General features: G+C 43.0%; 1 protein-coding gene across 3 annotated transcripts in view; it reads left to right on the top strand.

Annotated features, from left to right (window-relative positions):
• LOC106584006 (kinesin-associated protein 3) overlaps positions 1-23,853 on the top strand; it is a 45,071-nt gene that overhangs the window by 6,770 nt on the left and 14,448 nt on the right. For all 3 annotated transcript variants that reach the window (XM_014168741.2, XM_014168738.2, XM_014168740.2), the window contains exons 4-13: positions 2,725-2,777; positions 2,935-3,076; positions 3,857-3,956; positions 4,454-4,578; positions 4,839-4,937; positions 5,130-5,308; positions 10,308-10,470; positions 16,604-16,704; positions 20,246-20,354; positions 20,446-20,558. In XM_014168741.2, coding sequence (XP_014024216.1) covers positions 2,725-2,777; positions 2,935-3,076; positions 3,857-3,956; positions 4,454-4,578; positions 4,839-4,937; positions 5,130-5,308; positions 10,308-10,470; positions 16,604-16,704; positions 20,246-20,354; positions 20,446-20,558 — 1,184 coding nt within the window. The remainder of the gene's footprint in view (positions 1-2,724; positions 2,778-2,934; positions 3,077-3,856; positions 3,957-4,453; positions 4,579-4,838; positions 4,938-5,129; positions 5,309-10,307; positions 10,471-16,603; positions 16,705-20,245; positions 20,355-20,445; positions 20,559-23,853) is intronic.

The raw sequence follows: 23,853 nt of genomic DNA, 5'->3' as shown, positions 1-23,853 counted from the left end.
CAAACACGTCTTTTTCCTGAGCGGTATGACAGCTGCATGGTCCCATGGTGTTTATACTTGCATAGTATTGTTGGTACAGATGAACGTGGCGTTTGGAAATTGCTCCCTTGGACGAACAAGACTTGTGGATGTCTACAATTTGTTTTGAGGTCTTGGCTGATTTCTTTTGATTTTCCTATGATGTCAAGTAAAGAGGCACTGAGTTTGAAGGTAGGCCTTGAAATACATCCACAGGTACACCTCCAATTGACTTAAATGATGTCAATCAGCCTATCAGAAGCTTCTAAAGCTATGACATAATTTTCTGGAATTTTCCAAGCTGTTTAAAGGCACAGTCAACTTAGTGTATGTAAACTTCTGATCCACTGGAATTGTGATACAGTGAAATCACCTGTCTGTAAACAATTGTTGGGAAAATGACTTGTGTCGTGCACAAAGTAGATGTCCTAACCCACTTGCCAAAACTATAGTTTGTTAACAAGACATTTGTGGAGTGGTTGAAAACGAGTTTTAATGACTCCAACCTAAGTGTATGTAAACTTCCGACTTCAACTGTACAGGAGGCACTGGTACAGAGTCAGTGTGCGGGGGCACCGGTTAGTCGAGGACTGGTTAGTATACCACCTAGGGCTGGGCGGTATACCGGTATTGATGCAGGGACTGGTTTTTGAATGTTTGGTTTGTTAAATGTGATATGCCATGTGTAAAGTCTATTTTTATAGTTCGCTACTTGAGTCATATCTTTCCGCTCTTTCTCTCTGTGCCACTTTCCACACAGACCTAGCCACGCCCCCTGTCACTCAAGGAGCGCATTTGATGTTCCTCAACCACAATACACTTGCCTTCAGTCTGCATGGTCAATGCAGCACATGCAACAATGTTGATGACAATAATGCTGTTTTAATATAAATCCACTAGCGTTCTATAATGACACTATTTGTTTTTGTTTCTTACATCAGCAAACAGCTAGCTTGTCTTAGCAAGTTGCCCTAAATCTTGTGAGACGCTAGTTGTTAGCCACTAATGCTAATAGCTAGCTAGCTAATAAATGTACTGAGTAAGAGCAAACGTAGCTAGCTAATACAGCCTGATAATACCAGTGATGGTGTAGACCTAAATCAGCATGTTGTTTGTGCAACAGTATCTTCTAAATCAAAGAGGAATATGTTAGCTACATGAACTAGCTAAGAGAGAACATGCAATGTAACCAAAGCTTTATAGGGTCCCCTAGGAAACACTTATCAACACTTTAGTTCCAACCCTGTCACAATAACTCCTCCCTGGCATTTTAATTCGTTGTCATCTCAAACTACACTGTATTCCAAGTGCCCACTATTATATTCTAGCTATAGAATTAGAATAGTCAATCTATTTCCATGATTCCAACAGTTTTGCTCTAATTCACAAGTCAAATCGCAATTGCAACATTTGGTTAAAAATAAGTCCTAGATTATTTTCCCATATCGTGCAGCCCCATGTGGCAGTGTGGAAATGATCTCAATTGAACAGTGGTGTAAAGTACTTAAGTAAAAATGCTTTCAAGTACTACTTATGTCATTTTTTTTGGGTATCTGTACTTTACTATTTTTATTTTTGACTACTTTTACTTCACTACATTCCGAAAGAAAATATTGTACTTTTTACTACATAAATGTTTCCTGACACCTAAAAGTACTCGTTACATTCAGATTTTTTTGCAGGACAGGAAAATGGTCCATTTCACGCACTTGTCAAGAGAACATTACTGGTAATCTACTGCCTCTGATCTGGAGGACTCACTAAACACATGCCTTGTTTGTAAATTATGTCTGAGTGTTGGAGTGTGCCCCTGGCTATCCGTAAATAAGAAAATGGTGCCAACTGTTTTTTTTTACTTTTGATACTTAAGTATATTTAAAACCAAATACTTTTAGACTTTTACTCAAGTATTTTACTGGGTGACTTTCACTTTTACTTGAGTCATTTTCTATTAACGTATCTTTACTTCTATTCAAGAATGACAATTGGGTACTTTTTCCACCACTGCAGTTGAGTGCAGGAAATTATAAAAGTGCTGAAATTTGTTTTGGTTGAATTGAACAGTATAAAAGACTAATTGAAATCACTTAGAATATATGTGTTGCCACCCTAGGATCACTCACAACTCATGAAGCAATTGTAGAACATTTATTATAAAAACAAAAAAAAACGTCCGTTTAAAAAAAAAATGTATACCATGATATAATATTTTGGCCATATCGCCCAGCCCTACCTTGTCACAACACAACTGATTAAATGCATTAAGGAAAGAAATTCCAGAAATTAATTTTTAACAAGGCACACCCGTTAATTGAAATGCATTCCATGTGACTACCTCATGAAGCTGGTTGAGAGAATGCCAAGAGTGTGCACAGCTGTCATCAAGGCAGGGGATAACTCTTTTTTGGGTTTCTACATGATTCCATATGTGTTATTTCATAGTTTTGATGTCTTCACTATTATTCTACAATGTGGAAAATAGTCAAAATAAATAAAAACCCTTGAATGAGTAGGTGTGGGAGACTGTTGGATAGAAGTATAGAAACATAAGCGTTTCGCTGCACCTGCGATAACATCTGCAAAATACAGTATGTGTACTTGAACAATAAAAGTTGATTTGATCTGAATGACTTTGCCCGTGATTCATTGTGTAAATACACCTTTATCATGCTTACTAGTGCACATGCTGTCCTGTCCTCCTCACAGACAAACGAGAGAAACACTCGCCGAGAGACCTCGCACCATTTGAGGGGTTGGAGGTAAGCAGAGCATCTTCAAATGTGTGTACGTGTCTGACTGTGTGGCTGTTCGTGTCCAAGTCTGTTTCTGTGTGTTTGTAGCACGATTATCACAGTATTATGTCGGTATGATTTTAACCCTCGCCATTCCTCACCTATACTGTATCTCTGTTCTCAGCTGGATGAGGAGGCCAACATCAACAGGATAGATCACTATGTGGAGCTGCTGTATGAGGACATCCCAGAGAAGGTCAGGGGTGCCACCCTCATCCTCCACCTTGCCCGCAACCCAGACAACCTGGAGGAGCTCCTGCAGAATGGTACGTTCCTTTCCCATCTGTCACAATGCTACGTTCCCGAGAAATCATCTTCTCTGTTCTGCTGGGTGTTTAAAAGCTGTACAGGCCAGGCTAGACAAACTCTAGTGTCATTGGTTGATATAATCTACAGACTCTCTCACCAGCCCATCCCGTTCATAAGAAAACACAGCCTAGCACTAGTCCTTCCTATTCCCTTCCCTGACGACAGAGCTGTTTTCTCTCACAACAGCACAGGGTCCTCATCCATTACAGCTGTCAAATGATGGCATGGCTTCATTTTGTAACTGTCACTATGCATCACAGGCTCACTTTGTCTGTCGTAACGGATCACATGGTCAGACGTTGATAACGGTAGAACGTGCATGTGAACCATGAGACCTCGGGTCAGTGAGGAAAGTGGAGATGGCCAGGGGAAATGGAACAATGTGATATGTATCTTTACAATGAAGATCACCCATAGCTCAAGCCATGGGAGCCTGGAACCCTTTACATTCCCCCAGATTCCTTACCTTAACCTCCCACCCCAAGCTGACTGTCATCTCCATGCTAGACTCTTTCCACTACCTGCCCACCTCCACCCCAACTGCATACTTCCCTTTCAAATCCTAACATACTTCAAATAATCCCCCTCCTTTCTCAATCACTCCCCTTGCCCCCCCCACACACACATCACATATATATATATATATATATATCTATCACTTTCCTCACTCTCTCTTCTCACCTCCCCACCTCTCTCTTGCTTTCTCTCTGACCTGTGTGGCGTCTGCTGCTCATCAGAGACAGCCCTGGGAGCCCTGGCCAGAGTTCTGAGGGAGGACTGGAAACAGAGCGTTGACCTGGCAACCACCATCATCTACGTCTTCTTTTGCTTCTCCAGGTATACAACTCCCTCTCCCTCGCCAGAACCTCTTCTTTTGTTTTCATGTTCTGCTCTCTCTCATTCTGACAGCAATCGCATAACTATGACAACATATGACAAAACCTTACTTTCCAACCTTGGGGGTTGGGAAACACTAATTACCCTTGATAGAATAATAATTAAACTACTTGTCAAGAGCGATTTGAGTTGTGAGAGGATCTACGTAGTTCTGAAAGCTGATAGTCCTTCTTGGCCCCGCTCCGTGGCAGTGCTGTTTGGTTTTGAAATGATTTGGTTTGTGTCTGGCTGATTATGAGTAGGAGATGAGATACTGTTTTACGCAATCTTTCTTGTCCTTTTTTTGCAGTTGACGTTTTGGACTAAGCTCTCAGCTGATAGGATCATTTCAATCTGAGCATCCGACTGTGCTAAAAAATAGGTGTTGCATAACAATGAACGAAATGCACTTTTGAATAAGTGGAAGCCTTGTAAACCCTTTCTCTTCCCTTCCCCAGTTTCTCCCAGTTCCATGGGCAGGTGACCCACTATAAGATCGGAGCCCTCTGTATGAACATAATTGAACACGAGCTGAAGAGGTACGACCTCTGGCAGGACGAACTGCAGAAGAAGGCTGCAGCCTATATCCTTTAGCTGAAGTCAAAGGTCACCTAAATGTTACATATCTTGCTGCTTGATTTGATTAGATTTTATTAGGGTCCCCATTAGCCGACGCCAATGGCGACAGCTAGTCTTACTGGGGTCCAACACAACGAAAACAACATAGACAGGGTCAATGCCTCAGGGTTCCTTCTGCCCTCAGTGCTGGCTGATTATAAAACACGACTATATAGTGAGTTCATTGGTTCAATACAGTAACACTCCTTCCTTGACTGATCTCACGTGACGATGACCATAAGAACCAGAATGTGAAGAAGGAGCATGAGAAAGCCTTCAAGAAGTACCAAGGTCTACTGATCAAGCAGGAGCAGCTTCTACGAGGTACAGTAACGGTGTAGCACACTACCATGTCTAGCAGAGGGGTAGTGATGTTTGTTACAGACAGCACTATTAGTGCTTGATAATGCAGTGATGTAATTACATAGTAATTACCAACTACATTGGTTATTACATAGTAATATCAAGTTGAATCACTATTTGATTCTACAGTCCCCTCTCACTATTGCTTCCCAGTGGCTCTGCACCTGTTGTTGAACCTTGCTGAGGACACGCGCACCGAGCTGAAGATGAGAAACAAGAACATCGTCCACACCCTGGTGAAGACCCTGGACCGGGAAGACGAGGAGCTGCTGGTGCTGGTGGTCTCCTTCCTCAAGAAGCTCAGTATCTTCCTGGAGAATAAGAATGACATGGTAAGAGAGGGAAAGACGGAGGGAGAGGGGCAGAGAAGAGGGAGGGATGTAGGGAGAGGGGTACAGGAGCTCCAAAAAAATACAGTGAGCTCCAAAAGTATTGGGACAGTGACTACTTTTTTGTTGTTTTGGCTCTACCCTAGCACTTCAGTTAAAGTGCAGACTGTCAGCTTTAATTTCAGGGTATTTTCATACAAATCCCAGAAATGTTCCATAGGCACAAAAAGCTTATTTCTCTAAAATGTTGTGCGCACATTTTCTTACATCCCTGTTAGTGAGCTTTTCTCCTTTGCCAAGATACTTCATCCTCCTGAAAGGTGTGGCATATCATTAAGCTGATTAAACCTCATGATCATTATACAGGTGTGCCTTGTGCTCGGGACAATAAAAGGCCACTCTGAAATGTGCAGTTTTGTCACACAACACAATGCCACAGATGTCTCAAGTTGAGGGAGCGTAGAATTGGCATGCTGACTGCAGGAATGTCCACCAGAGAATGTTGCCAGAGAATTTCATGATCATTTCTCTACCATAAGCCGCCTTTAACGTAATTTTTTAAAATTTGGCAGTACGTACAACCGCAGACCACATGTAATGACGCCAGCCCAGGACCTCCACATCCGGCTTCTTCACCTGCGGGATCGTCTGAGACTAGCCACTCGGACAACTGATGAAACTGTGGGTTTGTACAACTGGAGAATTTCTGCACAAACTGTCAGAAAACGTCTCAGGGAAGCTCATCTGCGTTCTCGACGTCCTCACCAGTGTCTTGGCCTGAGTTCCACGTCGTAACTGACTTCAGTGGCCAAATGCTCACCTTCGATGGCTACTGGCACGCTAGAGTAGTGTGCTCTTCCCAGATGAATCCCGGTTTCAACTGTACCGGGAAGATGGCAGATATGGGTGAGCGGTTTGCTGATGTCAATGTTTTGAACAGAGTGCCCCATGGTGGGGTTAGGGTATGGGCAGGCATAAGTTACGGACAACAAACAGAATTGCATTTTATCGATGGCAGTTTGAATGCACAGAGATACCGTGACAAGATCCTGAGGCCCATTGTCATGCCATTCATCCGCCGCCATCACCTCATGTTTCAGCATGATAATGCACGGCCCAATGTCGCAAAGATCTGTACACAATTCCTGGAAGCTGAAAATGTCCTTGTTCTTCCTTGGCCTGCATACTCACCAAACACGTCACCTATTGATCATGTTTGGAATGTTTTGGATCCACGTGTATGACGGGTATGTTCCAGTTTCTGCCAATATCCAGCAACTTCCCACAGCTATTGATGAGGAGTGGGACAACATTCCACAGGTCACAACCAACAGCCTTATCAACTCTTTGCGAAGGAGATGTGTCACGCTGCATGTGGCAAATAGTGGTCACACCAGAGACTGACTGGTTTTCTGATCCACACCCAATTTTTTTATTTAAAAAAAAATTATTATCTGTGACCAGCAGATGCATATCTGTATTCCGTCATGTGAAATCCATAGATTATTAGGGCCTAATGAATTTATTTCAATTGACTGATTTCCTTGTATGAACTGTAACTCAGTAAAATCTTTGAAATTGTTGCATGTTGCTTTTTATATTTTTGTTCAGTGTACATAGTCTCCCCCATTGTAGGGGACCAAAAGTATTGGGACAAGTTTTCTTATGTGTATTAAAGTAGTCAAATGTTTTTAGTATTTTATCCAATATTCCTTGCACACAATGATTACATCAAGCTTGTGACTCTACAAACTTGTTGAATGCATTTGTTGCTTGTTTTGGTTGTGTTTCAGATTATTTTGTGCCCAATAGAAATGAATGGTAAAAATGTATTGTCATTTTGGAGTCATTTTTATTGTAAATATCATACCCCCTCCCAAAAATGCTAACCTCCCCTGTTGTAATGGTGAGAGGTTAGCATGTCTTGGGGGTATGATATTTGTGCGTCTCACTTTATTATTATTATTATTATTCACGATTCATTCAGGACTATCCATAGTCATGGTAGCTTCCACATTAATGTAGAAGTGTTTAGAAACATATTACATTCTTATTTACAATAAAAGTGACTACATTATTTACCATTCATTTCTATTGTGCACAAAATAATCAAACACAACCAAAACAAATAGGAAATGCGTCCAACAAGTTTGTAGTCACAAACTTGATGTGATCATTGCGTGCTAGGAATATAGGACCAAATAAAGTTTTGACTACTTTGATACACATATAGTGCATTCGGAAAGTATTCAGACCCCTTCCCTTTTTCCACATTTTGTTACGTTACAGCCTTATTCTAAAATAGATTCAATTACATTTTTCCCTCAGCAATCTATCCACAATACCCGATAATGTACATTTTTGCAAATTTATAGAAAACAGAAATACCTTATTTACATAAGTATTCAGACCCTTTGCTATGAGACTCAAAATTGAGCTCAGGTGCATCCTGTTTCCATTGATCATCCTTGATTGGAGTCCACCTGTTGTAAATTTTGTTAATTAGACATGATTTGGAAAGGCACACACCTGTCTATATAAGGTCCCACAGTTGACAGTGCATGTCAGAGAAAAAAACCAAGCCGTGAGGTTGAAGGAATTGTCTGTAGACCTCCGAGACAGGATTGTGTCGAGGCACAGATCTGGGAAAGGGTACCAAAATTGTATGTCCCCAAGAACACAGTGGCCTCCATCATTCTCAAAAGGAAGAAGTTTGGAATCACCAAGACTGTTCCTAGAGCTGGCAATTTGGGGAAAAGGGTATTTGTCAGGGAGGTGACCATGAACCTGATGGTCACTCTGACAGAGTTCCAGAGTTCTTCTGTGGAGATTGGAGAACCTTCCAGAAGGACAACCATTTCTGCAGCACTCCACCAATCAGACCTTTATTGTAGAGTGGCCAGACGGAAGCCACTCCTCAGTAAAAGGCACATGACAGCCCACTTTGAGTTTGCCAAAAGGCACCTAAAGGACTCTCAGACCATGAGAAATCAAGATTTTCTGGTGTGATGAAACCAAGATTGAACTCTTTCGCCTGAATGCCAAGCGTTACGTCTGGAGGAAACCAGGCACTGCTCATCACCTGGCCAAAACAATCCCTTTGGCGAAGCATGGTGGTGTAAGCAGCATCATGCTTGTGGTGATGTTTTTCAGCGGCATGGACTGGGAGACTAGTCAGGATCGAGGGAAAGATGAATGAAGCAAAGTACAGAGAGATCCTTGATGAAAACCTTCTCCAGAATGCTCAGTATCTCAGACTGGGGCACTGGTTTTCCTTCTAACAGAACAACTACCCTAAGCACACAGCCAAGACAACGCAGGAGTGGCTTCGGGACAAGTCTCTGAATGTCCTTGAGTGGCCCAGCCAGAGCCTGGACTTGAACCCAATCAAACATCTCTGGTGAGACCTGACAATTGCTGTGTAGCGACTCCCCATTTTAAAAATTTCAAATAAATTTGCAATTATTTATGAGAACCTGTTTTTGCTGTCATTATGGGGTATTGTGTGTAGATTGATTGAGAGGGGAAAAACGATTTAATCAATTTTAGAATAAGGCTGTAACATTACAAAATGTGGAAAAAGTCAAGGGATCTTGGTACTTTCTGAATGCACTGTAGGTGTATTAGCCCCAATAGTTTTGGTTCCCTAAAATTGGGGGGGCAAATGTACAGAAAGTGCTGTTTTTTTTATAAATGGTTTTTCATATGGATGAAAATACTTTCAACATAAAGCTGACAGTCTGCACTTTAACCTCAGTCATTGAATCATTTAAAATCTAAAGTGCCGGAGTACAGAGGAAAAAACAACAACAAATGTATCGCTGTCCCAATACTTTTGAAGCTCACTGTACATACAAAGTCTCAGGTCCTCTGACTTACTGTAGATTGAGAATGTATAATAATAATACTATTTTTATTATTTTGTGGTATTTGTGGTATTTTGTACTAGTTTACATTTAGTTAGTTACTTTTGATAGTTACTTTTGATGCCTTCTCTAGTACAGTTGTAGGACTTCAGTGATCATTGCTTTACTTCCCTGTCTTACTGCAGTCCCACCTGGATCCAATCTCAGCCAGTTTGTGTGCCTTTTTATTAAAGCCAGACTCAGTTAGGAACAGTTTTTATTTTATTTTATTTTTTTGTTTCCTTTTAGTGTATCTTTGACTCTGATAAAAGAACCCTTAGGGGTTCTTGCCCATTGTCTACATGAGTCCAGCAGAACAGAAGAGTAGTGCTCTCAACATGTTATTCACAGAGTATCACTTTATCTCAGGGGACGGTTTTAGTTGCAGGCTGATTAGCTACAAAAAGATAATTAGTTAGTGATTTGTCATCATTCTACTTATTACACGTTTGTATTCAACACCAGATAACAGTTGTAAGATGGCTTTAGAACTGTAGTTGATTACTGTGCAGACAATTTGTATTGGTGTCAGTGGATTACCTTTGAACACAGTAGCAGTGTAATTGACACACACACCTCCAGTGTGCAGGCCATCTGGTTTGCTACTCTTCGTGGTGCCTTATAGACTGGTCCTTGATGCGTCTGCTCAACACCTGCACCTACCTGTCAACACTGTGTATCTAGTCAACACTGCTATCTCTGTACATTCAGGACAACATTCTTACCAAATTACAAAATAAGTTGAATTAGTTTTAAGTAATTCATTGAATGAACGGAGTTAAAATGAAATTGACCCCCAACACAGGTGAAGTCTGTGTTGTTAAAGTTGGCGCCGATAGAGATGACAGCTTCGCTTCTAGTCCTTAGGAAACTGCATAAGCATTTCGCTACACTCGCAATAACATCTGCTAACCATGTGTATGTGACCAATAAAATGTGATTTGATTTGTCTGACGTCAAAGAAAGTATCATTGTGGTCTCATGGTGGGATTGGTTGTTGAAGTAGGGTGTGTATCGGTGCACATTTATATTGGGTTGTGTTAAATGACTTGGAGACAATGTCTCCCTCACTGTCTCCTCTGTTCTCTGGTGTTCAGGCAGAGACGTATGCTGTGGAGAAACTGGCCAGGCTGCTGCCCTGTAAGCATGAAGACCTACTGAACACTACACTGCGCCTGCTCCTCAACCTCTCCTTTGACACAGGCCTCCGCAGCCAGATGGTTCAGGCTGGACTCATCCCCAAACTCTCCTCACTGCTAGGTACACTACTCACTGACACAACTGTGTATGTGTGTACATGTGTGTAATGGCCAGCAGAACCAGAGCCAGCGAGGCTTACTCCTGAAACTAGATCCTGTGTGTGACTGGTGTGTTAGCTCGTCCAGGGGGTCATGTGGCACGGCTGGGAGCATCTGTAATGGGCCTTTTAAAACCTCTTCAGGGAAGGTTGGGTAATGTGCATAATTAATATAATATATTTGTTAGAATAATACGCTGGGCCGCAGCATAAATGTTGTTTTTGCAGAATCTGTCCGGAAAGGCTGAGGGGTCTACAGGATTTTTACTTTATGAATGAGACACGCACTTGTGTGCACACACATGATATGCAGGTGCATGCCAGTCCACGCTTAGGCTAAACATAGCCGAATACATTCCCCAACGTATGTATTTGGACAGTGATGCATTTTCTTTGTTGATTTGCCTCTACTCCAGCATTTTTTATTTGAGATCAGATGTTTCCTATTAGGTGACGGTACAGAAAGTTGTCTTATTTGAGAGTATTTTCATACATATCTGATTTACCGTTTAGAAATGAAAGCTCTTTAAAGCCTACATCTAGTATTTGGACAAATTTCACTTAATAGTGTAGGTCACATATTCTCGCACGCAATGACTAAATCAAGCGTGACTCTACCAACATGTTGGATGCATTTGCATTTTGTTTTGGTGGTGAATGGTGACTGAAGTAATTTTCTTTCTAACTGAGTATATAAGATGTCTCTGAACACCAATCCTGATAATGCAGTGTTTAAGAAAAATAATGAATGGATCATGACTAATGGTGAGAAAGTTTATTTTATTTAACTAGGCAAGTCAGTTAAGAGCAAATTCTTATTTACAATGACTGCCTACCAGGGAACAGTGGGTTAACTGCCTTGTTCAGGGGCAGAACAACAGATTTTTACCTTGTCAGCTTGGGGATGCGATCCAGCAGCCTTTCGGTTACTGGCCCAACGCTCTAACCACGAGGCTCCCTGCCGCCCCAAATGCAGGTGCATTGTTACTAATAATGAGGGAGATTAGCATTTTTGGGGGGGGGTGTATGATCTTTGTCTCTCTAACTTTCTCATTCACGATTCATTGATGATTATCCAGAATTAAGGTAGCATCCACATTCATGTAATGAATGTTCAAACATTTTCTATTCTTACTTGCAATAAAAGTGACACAAAAAAATGTCATTTTGGAGTCACTGTCTAAATTAGGGTTGCAAAGAGAGGGTATGTTACGCCCCAACCCGAGCACTCCGTTCTGCTACCTCTGGTCTCTTGGCCCTCACACCCATATGGGTGGGCAGCTCCCACTCGGCCCAGTCGAAGCTCTTCTCTGTCCTGGCACCACAAATGTTGGAACAAGCTTCCCCCTGAAGCTAGTCCCTGTTGAGTGACAACCTATGTAATTTTTTAGGTCATTATTATCTATGCGCTGTTGAAAATGGTGGTATCCCGGAATTGACATGAGCTACTGAAGACAACTCTCATCTGGCTGTACCTGGTGAACGGGGCTTACAATATATTTTATTTTGATTGTTAATTTTCACCTACAGTAATAGTTTTGATAGTTTTGTTTTAAACAGGGTCTATGGTCATTTTTAGATATACAGGGTAAAGTTGATTTATCATTTTATAACGAGGACAGCAATCACTTTTGCGAAGGCGCACTGCATGGCCAAAGCGGGAGGAGAAAAGAAGCTCACTCCATAAAAACGTAATAACCATTCGATTTTTCGATGTGGGTGAAATCCAAACTTGTGCTATACACTGAACACCTGCTCTTTCCATGACCATAGACTGACCAGGTGAATGCTATGATTCCTTATTGATGTCACTTGTTAAATCTACTTCAATCAGTGTAGATGAAGGGGAGGAGACAGGTTAAATATGGATTTTTTTAAGCCTTAAGACAATTGAGACATGGATTGTGTATGTGTGCCATTCAGAGGGTGAATGGGCAAGACAAAACATTGAAGTGCCTTTGAACGGGGTATGGTAGTAGGTGCAATCCGTACCCGTTTGTGTTAAGAACTGCAACGCTTCTGGGTTTTTCACGCTCAACAATTCCCTGTGTGTATCAAGAATGGTCCACCACCCAAAGGACATCCAGCCAACTTGACACAACTGTTGGAAGCATTGGGGTCAACATGGGCCAGCATCCCTGTGGAAAGCTTTCGACACCTTGTAGAGTCCATGTCTGACGAATTGAGGCTGTTCTGAGGGCCGGGGGGGGGGGGGGGGGTTGCAACTCAATATTAGGAAGGTGCAAAAATGACAAGTTAATTAGTGGGTGATGGTGATTTCAGAACTTAAGTGGAAGGGACGGAAAACAGGCAACATTTCTCCCTTAATCTGATAGTGGTAGTGGGGTGGTAGATGCCTAGTCTTCCTTATTGCTCAGCTCAGGTGCCTACATAATACATACACCATAGACATACATCACTTACACACATACAAAATGTACACACGCACAGAAGTCAGCCCAGACAGATACAGCTCAGAGAACCCCAGCTCATGAATGCCATGAGCAGCAGATTTTAATTTAGAATGGAAAATGAATGTGTTTATGCAACAAATCGCATCAAACCGATTCGCATCAATTCATTCTCTAATCAAACCCGAATTGTTTCAAACTAAACCGTAACTTCCTGTATTGTATCGGAGCCTGTGTATCTAGATACATATAGAATCGACTTGAAAGGGAAAGATGCACATCCTTACTATACAGTGTATTCGGAAAGTATTCAGAGCCCTTGACTTTTCCAACATTTTGTTACCTTAGCCTCATTCTAAAATGGATTAAATCGTTTTTCCCCCTCATCAATCTACACACAATACCCCATAATGACAAAGCAAAAACAGGTTTTTAGAAATGTTTGCAAATGAAAAAACTGAAATGTAACATATACATAAGTGAGCCATGAAGTGCTTTGAAAGGCTGGTCATGGCTCACATCAACACCATCATGCTGAAAACCCTAGACCCACTCGAATTCGCATACCGCCCCAACAGATCCACAGATGACGCAATCTCAATCACACTCCACACTGTTCTTTCCCACTTGGACAAAAGGAACACCTATGTGAGAATTCTATTCATTGACTACAGCTCAGCGTTCAACACCATAGTACCCACAAAGGACCCTGGTACTAAACACCTCCCTCTGCAACTGGATCCTGGACATCCTGACGGTTCACCCCCAGGTGGTAAGGGTAGGCAACAACACATCTGCCACGCTGATCCTCAACACTGGGGCCCCTCAGGGGTGCGTGCTCAGCCCCCTCCTGTACTCCCTGTTCACTCATGACTACACGGCCAGGCACGACTCCAACACCATTAAATTTGCCGATGACACAACAGTGGTAGGCCTGATAACCGACAACAACGAGACAGCCAATAGGAAGGAGGTCAGAGACCTGGCTGTGTGGTGCCAGGACAACAACCTCTCCCTCAACGTGATCAAGACAAAGGAGATGATTGTGGACTACAGGAAAAAGAGGACCGAGCACGCCCCCATTCTCATCGACGGGGCTGCTGTGGAGCAGGTTGAGAGCTTCAAGTTCCTAGGTGTCCACTTCACCAACAAACTAACATGGTACAAGCACACCAAGACAGTCATGAAGAGGGCACGACAAAACCTATTCCCCCTCAGGAGACTGAAAAGATTTGGCATGGGTCCTCAGATCCTCAAAAGGTTCTACAGCTGCACCATCGAGAGTATCCTGACTGGTTGCATCACTGCCTGGTATGGCAACTGCTCGGCCTCCGAACGCAAGGCGCTTCAGAGGATAGTGCGAACGGCCCAGTACATCACTGGGGCCAAGCTTCCTGCCATCCAGGACCTCTATACCAGGCGGTGTCAGAGTAAGGCCCTAAAAATTGTCAGACTCCAGCCACCCTAGTCATAGACTGTTCTCTCTGCTACCACATGGCAAGCGGTACCGGAGTGCGAAGTCTAGGTCCAAGATGCTTCTATACAGCTTCTAGCCCCAAGTCATAAGACTCTTGAACATCTAGTCAAATGGCTATCCAGACTATTTGTATTGCCCCCCCCCCCACACACCACTGCCTCTCTGTTGCCATCTATGCATAGTCACTTTAATAACTCTACCTACATGTACGTACTACCTCAACTAACCGGTGCCCCCGCATATTGACTCTGTACCAGCACCCCCGTTATATATTGTTATTTTTTTACTGCTGCACTTTAATTACTTGTTACTTTTATCTCTTATTCTCATCTTTATTTTTGGGGAAAATTGACTGTTGGTTAGGGGCTCGTAAGTAAGCATTTGACTAAGGTTTACACCTGTTGTATTCGGCGCATGTGACTAATACAATTTGATATCATTTAGAGCGTGTTCCGGTGTGTTCGCTTGTAAGATTCACTCTCTCCAATTTCTCTTAAACGTTGGGCTACTGTTTCACAGTATGTGTTAGGGGTGTAAAGGAAATGCAAACTTTGCGAGGTGGAATTGAGGTACAGTAAAGGTATTATAGGTGCAATGCTTAACCATCTGAAAGGGATGCACCATGAGACCCAAACCATTGCTGGCAGCAGTGCAGCTGCATAGTGAGTTCACTTGGAATTCAAAAAAATAAAATTCTCTCACAGAAACCCCCCCACAGATGGCAGTTTAAACTTAAGAATCTTTTCCCATTTGTCACATCCCTAGTATGTGTGTGGGTGTTCAGTATGTGTGTCAGTGTGGTTTTCAAACTGCGTAGAATTGAAGTCCTCTTAATCATCCTATTAGCTCTGTCCTGTTTTCTGTGTAGAAGTACTGTCCAGAGATATCCCTCTTGTCTCCAGAGAGTACCATGTTTTACTCCCAATTTACTCCAGAATCATACCATTTGGACAATTTCACAATGGACCTTTTCTTAGAAGCCATTTGATGTGCATTATGGGTTTTCTCTTTGAAGACTGAAAAGTACTCTTATTTTCTCAGTAAATTGCACTAACAACAGAATAGTATACTGTCCACAGACCTGCCCCAGGCGCCACTAATGCATGGTGGTATGATTTTATGAAGGTTGGGTGGTTTTAAATCAGAGCAGGGTGTAATTGGAGTTTAGCTCTCTCACTAACTGCCCCTGAACACTCAAGTTAATTGTTAACGGCTCTCCGCTCTTTTTTCAGTGGGGTTCTAGTGGTGTTTAGAACATTTAATGGCGTCTCTCTCCTTCCCAATAAAGGATCCTCCATGTTCCTACCGGTGTAGTGAGGGACTTTTCCAGGTCAGGAGGGGGGGAGAGAGAGAGCGGGAGAGAGCTCATGTGAGGCAACAAGTGTGTGAGCGTATGTGTTAAGGTATAGGTTGAGGGCTCCACTAATGAGAAGCACGTGTGGGCCAATCGCAGCACTGCAAGGGCCTGAGCAGTGTAGCTTTAACTTATTAAAGGCAGTAAAATTGATGCTTCCTCCTGTTTTCCCAATTAAACCTCCAAGCCGTTTCTTTTCTCTTGTTTCCAGGGGTTCAGTGAGCACATCTGGTACCAGTAGGCTGCTACTGTATGTGATAAGGCTGCTTGCCCTGCATGGTCACTGACCACGGGTTAGGTTGGGACTAGTTAGAACTGGACTGGGTCGGTCTGGTCTGTTAGATCTGTGGTCCTTCATCACCCTAGTTCTTACCCAGTGTGGTCGGTCACTGCAGTCACTCTCCCTCTAGAAACTAGTGTTCATGAAACAAGGTCCTAGGCCTTCAGACTCCTAACCCCATGATGTTGGTGAGCTGCCTCTCTGGAGCGTCCTGCAGTCACCCTGCAGTGGTTTGGGCCAAAGTCATAAACACTCAGAGAGCTGCCTGACAGATTAGCACTGAATCATAGAGTCAGAGCCATGTTCTTTAGACTGCTGTAAAATAACCTCTTATAGACCTGCAATAAGAAAATGTGTTCGTTGTCTTTAAATGACTAGATTTACTCCTAAACCATATCATCCTAGAGAGGTGGTTTTAAGCTGTATTGTAATGGACGTACTGTATGTTGTGCACTAGCCTCGTCCAAGACTTTTGGACATTTGAATCTCCATGAAGCAGAAAGTAAGTACAGCTCCTCATTCATTCATCCATTTACCCCTCTCTGTGCTTCTCTTCACTCTGTTTATGTTTCAGCTGACGAGAGCCAGAGACAGCTGTGTATGTGCATTCTGTACCACATCAGTGTGGACGACAGATTCAAGTCCATGTTTGCCTACACGGACTGCATACCACAGGTAAGACTGGGTAGTGTATACTCAAGGGTCGGGGGCTGGGGCCACAGACCAGACAGCATTAGCATCGAGGCTAACAGCCTTGGAATTATGCACGAGAAAAAGGGGTGTAGCGAGGGAAGGGTGGATGGAAAGAGGGAGGGATAGAAAGGGATGGAGAGGGTGGGAGAAATGGAGAGAGCGGAAGGAATAGAGAGCAGGAGGAATGGATAGAGTGGTAGGAATAGGGGGGGGGGGCATGCTACATTTGAACCCACATCGCCAAAGGGCGGCTGCTCAGCCTTCAGTCTCACTGATGACAGCTCCATGTTTTTTTATTTATTTCCACTTATTGGAGCGCTGGAGAAAGCCTTGCGTCATTCATCTAACCAGCCCTCAGTGAAAAAGGACTTTCTCTCCATCTTCTCTATAGTATAGGCCTATTTAGTGTACGTAGATTGCACTAATAGGGAATATCTATATTTTAAGTGTACATGATGTTAGTGATGTCGGGATGAAACTGATGTCATATTGATTGAGTGAAGTCTGATTGCCTCTGTCTTTCATCATGGGTAGATTACTTAAATGCTTATTCTGTTTGTCTTGTGAGATTGGGTGTAAATGGGGGCCAGATGCTCATAAACAGGGTTGTTTGTTTAGTGGGTCATGTCGCCAGTAGATCTGCCCCGCGGGGTCAGAGTGTCAGAGGGGATGTTGGGTAACAGCATGACTGGAAAGTGGCCTTTGACCCCAGGCTCTCTCTCTGTTTCTAGGGATGGTCCTTTAGCTAGCGCTGGGCAGTTTACAGTATTTTACTATATATGGGTATTGATGTACAGATTGGTTTGGATTTTTACTTTGCCTTCTATAATGGTATATCAGTGTTTGGTTTGTTAAATATGATACGTAACTTTGATGTGTGTAATGTAAACACATTTTTTTGTTTACTCCGTTTTCTACTTGAGTTGTTGTTCTCCCTCCTGCTGCATGCCACTTCCCACACCAAGCCCTGCCCCCCTGTCACTCAAGAGAGCAGTTGCTTGACCACAGAGTCAACGAGCACTTTCGTGCTGTTCGCTCTGCAGTCTGCATGGTCAGATAGATGCAACATGTTGGTGACATGCTGCTTTCCCCAAGCATTCTATAATGAGACTATTAGTTTGTGTATCTTACTGTCTGCAAACTACTATCTGCTAGTTTGTCTTTTCTTAGCAAAGTTGTGACTAAAATAAATCTCGTTAGCCGCTAATCGCTAGTTAGCTGGCTAGCTAAATGTACTAATAGTCAGAGAAAACGTAGCCAGAGGCGCATCATTGCGAGACTTCCGGGAACGCTTGCGAAACAGACAAAGCAGACCAGTTTGGGAAGTCAATGAGAAGTGAAACGTTCTTCCTTAGTTGTTAATTAAAAAAAGAATAATCAGAACCTAGATTCGAGCAAAGTCTTAAGTAGTTGAACATGTTATTACTCTAGCCTCGTGAATGTGACAAACTGACACGTTTTAATTTCTGTCAAAAACAGCTTTATATCTAAGGAAAGCCTTTGATTTGACGGCCTGCGCATCCGCAGTTTGCCGCGAGGCGAATGTTAGACCCAATGACGTATTTTTGTGCATGAGCTTAGCTAGCCAACGTCACCATGACATCGCCTACAAGTGTGATCGGGGATTTCTATTGGAGAAGCAGTTTCTGCCCATCTTCATACTGTACTGTCTTTAATGTTTGCTAGCTACATGAGGTAAGAATACATGTCACTTCTAATTAAGGGTCACCTGGAAACACTGACCAGCACTTTTGGTTCCTACCCAATAATTATTTCCTGGCTTATTCATTTGTTATCATGTCAAACATCAATATATTCAAGGTGCTGCCCACTATATTCCATCTATAGAATTTTGCCCATATCATGCAGCCCTGAAGGTCACTTTGTGGAAATGATAACAAAAGTGCAGGCAATGCAGAAATGTATGAAAATACTGATAATCATTTTTGTTTGAAGTTGGATTGAACACTACAACAATTAGAATGGAGAAAGCCCCATCAAAATCACTTATAATGTATGTGTTGCCACCCTAGGGTCATGCACTACTCAAAGAATATTTAGAACTTTTATTATTCAAAAACATAAAATACCTTCAAATACTGTCATACCGTCAAATGTAGAAAATATGACGAATAATTTGGACATATCGCCCAGTCCTACCTGGAGCCAATCTCCTCTCCATCCTCCCTCCCTATTTCCTGCTGGGCAGGCTTCCTCATCAGGCTACCTCTGCTCTGTCCCTGCCCTTTGGCCAGCTCAACCTTTTCTTCTCTGCCTCCCCTACTCCTTTACTTTCTGCCCTTCTCCTCTCTACCTCTCCCCCTGGGCCTGGGGCAAGACCTGACCCAATCCTTTCCCCTTCTCCACTTCTGGTGTGGTCAGCTCTGGGCTGGGAGGGAGAGGCCTGACATGGGGTTATGAGGGAGAGGAAGGGGCTTTAGGGGTGTGCAGGGTTAGGGGTGGAGGGAAGGAAGGAGTGGAGGCTGGAGGGGAGTGATGGAGGTTCTGCGTGCTGTGTAGTGTGGCGCTAAGCCTCCTCTGGCTATGCTGTGGTAAATAAGCAGAGGCAGGTGCCAGACAGTCTAGACGGGGCTGATTTGGGGTCCAGGGCCCCTGGTATGTGATACCCGATGCGAGGCCTGTGTGTGTGTGTGTGTGTGTGTGTGTGTGTGTGTGTTGTGTTAGTAGGATTGCACACTACTGACTCCTCACAGGGAGCGGACCTGCAGTGCCCCTGCTTAAAGCCTTTCCTGTTTAATGTTAAATCAGAGCAGGAGTACTGGGAGACTGGGCAGGGAAAGAGGGGGAGCAGAGGGCAAGGGCTGGGGGCAACTCCTTTTTGGACCTGCACCTCTCTCTGTAGTTGACTTCCAGGACGTTAACTGGTGGCCTAGCCACCTCTTCTGCTCCCCTCATCACGTCTCCCCCCTCACCGTCCCCCTCCACACACGTACAAATACAAACACATCCACCATCATCATCACTAAGGACCTGAAGCTTACTGTCTTTTGACGTAATTGAAGGAGACTGTAGGATGCTCTATATGAATCAGAGGCCTTTGGATTGTGGAGGAATGGACAAATTGCAAGCCGGCATGGAATGTCCTCTCTTTCCATCTCCCTCTGTCCACCTCTCTCCTTCATCTGTTTGCAAGCCCTCTCAGTAGTCCCCTGCAGGGTCTTGGCACAGACCTGATTAGACAGAAATGACTGTGCCTATACTCTCTACTTATCTGCTCACTTCAGAAAAGGCCTTCCTGTTTCCGTACTCTGCGGTTAACCCAGTGTGTGTCACCATGGCGACCCACTAAATGACTGTATGGACGATATGTAGACCAGTGTCATCAACATGGTGGTGATGTCATTCATCCATTCAACCAATGATGTCACCAAGCATGCATCCATCCTCAAATAGAGAGAAAGGTTTGGGAACAGAGACACCCATAAGACACTGACTGACTTCTGGCAGCTATAATAATTGATGATGAATTGATTGATTTATGTATTATTTGATTGCTTTACAGTTGATGAAGATGCTGTTTGATTGTGGTGAGAGCCCCATGGACCCTGAGCTCATCTCCTTCTGCATCAACCTGGCTGCCAACAAGAGGAATGCACAGGTCATCTGTGAAGGTAAAACACGCACTCACACACACACACACACACACACACACACACACACACACACACACACACACATCTAATCCTGTTTTTCCGTCCCTAGGTAATGGTCTGAAGATGCTGATGAAGAGGGGTCTGAAGCTAAAGGATGTTCTGACCATGAAGATGATCAGGAACGTTTCTCAACACGACGGACCCACCAAGAACCTCTTCATAGTGCGTACTAAACTCACACTCAGTCTTTAACACTGATGAGCTTAATCATGCTCAGTATAGATATAGGCCAGGGATGGGCAACTGTCGCCTGGGGGCCCCCCTTTTGTAGGCCTGCGGATCATAATATATATATATATATATATATATATTTTTGAACTCAGTCGTGGTTCTTACTGTTGCGAGTTAGAATAGTAGAATACACAATGTGCCAATTTCGAAATGTGTTATTGCTTCAGCAGTTTTTCTCTTACGTCAGTCACTGACAGACACTTAATTATCACTAAAATCTGCAAACATTTCTCCCCACCCCATTGCAAAATGAGTAGAATTGCATGAAATGAGTTATAACATTGCAACATTTTCTCTACGCCCCATGGCAAAATGTGTAAAATGGCAGGAAATTAACTCTAAAATGTACATTTGTTCTCTCTGCTGTCAAGAGGGCCACTAAAATGTCTTGCTCGCAAGGTGGGGTGGAAAGGGGTGTGGGGGGGGGCAAAAGGCTTGGGCCGGCTCTGACTGCATGTGTGTGGGTATGGATGTGGATATGCAGACCCATGAGCCACTGCTGCCGCTCGTGAGGAGTTCCGTTTTTTTTGTAGCTCCCATCCCTGATATAGGCAGATAAGGCTAGACAGGCTAACATGATCTGTGTTCTTATAATAGTATCACTGAATCCATAATCTCTCATGGACAGATGCACGTAATATGGTAATAGAGACTGTCAACAGACTGTGGGATGCAAGACGAACAATGAACCTTTTTCCGGTACGGTGATTTTTCGTCACTGATCATTTGGATAAATCACGATTTCGCAGGTGCTCGCATCTTTCAAATTTCGAAAGGGGAGGGGACATTTGGCCCTGCTTGAAACTTTCAGAGCGTTTCTCTCAGGGTGAAGACTGCAAGTCGCATTAGTCTCCTCCCAGAACTTAATTGAGCATCGGACACAGTTACGCAAGATTTTAGTTCTGGGTTTCGTAGATTACTGACTCCATATCTATGCTTGTTCTTATTCTAGTAGCTGAATCCATAGCTAGGCTCTATCTACCCCATGCAGGGTCGCCTGATATGAAAATGGGGTCGCGGAAGAATTTCAAAAATCCTGGTAAAAATAATACCATAAAAATATTATAATATCGTCTTTGTCTCTCAATCATTGTAATGTAGTTGACCTTAAAAATCTAAATGAAAATTATTAAAATCTAAAAGTTACATTTCAACCAGAGAGTGCCCTTAAATCGCGGTAAAAGGCCGTACTTGACCGTTGCACTTTAACCTGTTAGGGCTAGGGGGCAGTATTGACACGGCCGGATAAAAAACGTACCCGATTTAATCTGGTTACTACTCCTGCCCAGTAAGTAGAATATGAATATAATTATTGGCTTTGGATAGAAAACACCCTAAAGTTTCTAAAACTGTTTGAATGGTGTCTGTGAGTATAACAGAACTCATATGGCAGGCAAAAACCTGAGAAGATTCTGAACAGGAAGTGGCCTGTCTGACAAGTTGTTGTTCATCTTGGCTCTTTTTATTGAAGACTGAGGCTCTTTGCTGTAACGTGACACTTCCTACGGCTCCCATAGGCTCTCAGAGCCCGGGAAAAAGCTGAATGATATCGAGGCAGCCCCAGGCTGAAACACATTATCACGTTTGGATAGTGGCTGGTCAGAGTACTCTGAGGCTCAAGGCTCGTGCACGAGGGCACGAGATGTTTTTATTTTCTCTCTCTTTGTACGTATACACGCTTTCCCGGTCGGAATATTATCGCTTTTTTACGAGAAAAATGGCATAAAATTGATTTTAAACAGCGGTTGACATGCTTCGAAGTACGGTAATGGAATATTTAGAATTTATTTGTCACGAAATGCGCCATGCTCGTCACCCTTATTTACCCTTTCGGAGAGTGTCTTGAACACACGAACAAAACGCCGCTATTTGGATATAACAATGGATTATTTGGGACCAAACCAACATTTGTTATTGAAGTAGAAGTCCTGGGAGTGCATTCTGACGAAGAACAGCAAAGGTAAGAACATTTTTCTTATAGTAAATCTGAGTTTGGTGAGTGCTAAACTTGCTGGGTGTCTAAATAGCTAACCCTGTGATGCCGGGCTATCTACTGAGAATATTGCAAAATGTGCTTTCACCGAAAAGCTATTTTAAAATCGGACATATCGAGTGCATAGAGGAGTTCTGTATCTATAATTCTTAAATTAATTGTTATGTTTTTTGTGAACGTTTATCGTGAGTAATTTAGTAAATTCACCGGCAGTGTTCGGTCGGAATGCTAGTCACATGCTAGTCACATGCTAATGTAAAAAGCTGGTTTTTGATATAAATATGAACTTGATTGAACAAAACATGCATGTATTGTATAACATAATGTCCTAGGGTTGTCATCTGATGAAGATCATCAAAGGTTAGTGCTGCATTTAGCTGTGGTTTGGGTTTATGTGACATTATATGCTAGCTTGAAAAATGGGTGTCTGATTATTTCTGGCTGGGTACTCTGCTGACATAATCTAATGTTTTGCTTTCGTTGTAAAGCCTTTTTGAAATCGGACAGTGTGGTTAGATTAACGAGAGTCTTGTCTTTAAAATGGTGTAAAATAGTCATATGTTTGAAAAATTGAAGTTTTTGCATTTTTGAGGTATTTGAATATCGCGCCACGGGAATACACTAGCTGTTGAGTAGGTGGGACGCAACCTAGCCCATAGAGGTTAATCATTCCCACAGTGAATGGCTAAGCCACCTACGCTATGAAACCACAAGCTATTGCAGAACCTTTGATATTACTGGACACAATTGATATGGTGAGAACAATGTGTGTGGAGGCTAATGCACAGAAGCTCACATCAATACCTTTGTCAGATAACACTGTGCAACTAAGAATTGATGCTATAACTAGCAATCAAGAGGAAACTGACTGAACGACTCAAAAACTTGTTAGCTGTGAGGGCCGAGATGCATTGATTTTTGTTCGCTACATGTTGGGAGATGATATTCACGAGGACATATTGTTCTGCCTCACAATTCCCAAGCGTGAAACGGCACAGGCGATGTTGTGGCTATATTGATATGGGATCAAATGGTGGGCTTTTGCACAGATGGGACGATGGGCAGGCCTCTACACTCTAGTTATGAATGTGTTTCACTGGCAACTGAGGTTGCTCCCTCTGCCGTATGGACGCATTGTATGATCCACCGAGAGCAACTGGTGGTAAAAAAGCTGAGCACAGAACTCGGAGATATGCGGCAGGTAACTTCGATTGCAAACTACATTGCGCATGC

Source organism: Salmo salar, chromosome ssa23 (genome assembly GCF_905237065.1).
Source record: "Salmo salar chromosome ssa23, Ssal_v3.1, whole genome shotgun sequence".
NCBI lineage: Eukaryota > Metazoa > Chordata > Actinopteri > Salmoniformes > Salmonidae > Salmo > Salmo salar.
Note: the sequence above shows the minus strand (reverse complement) of the source record. Positions and strands in the feature narration are given on the sequence as shown.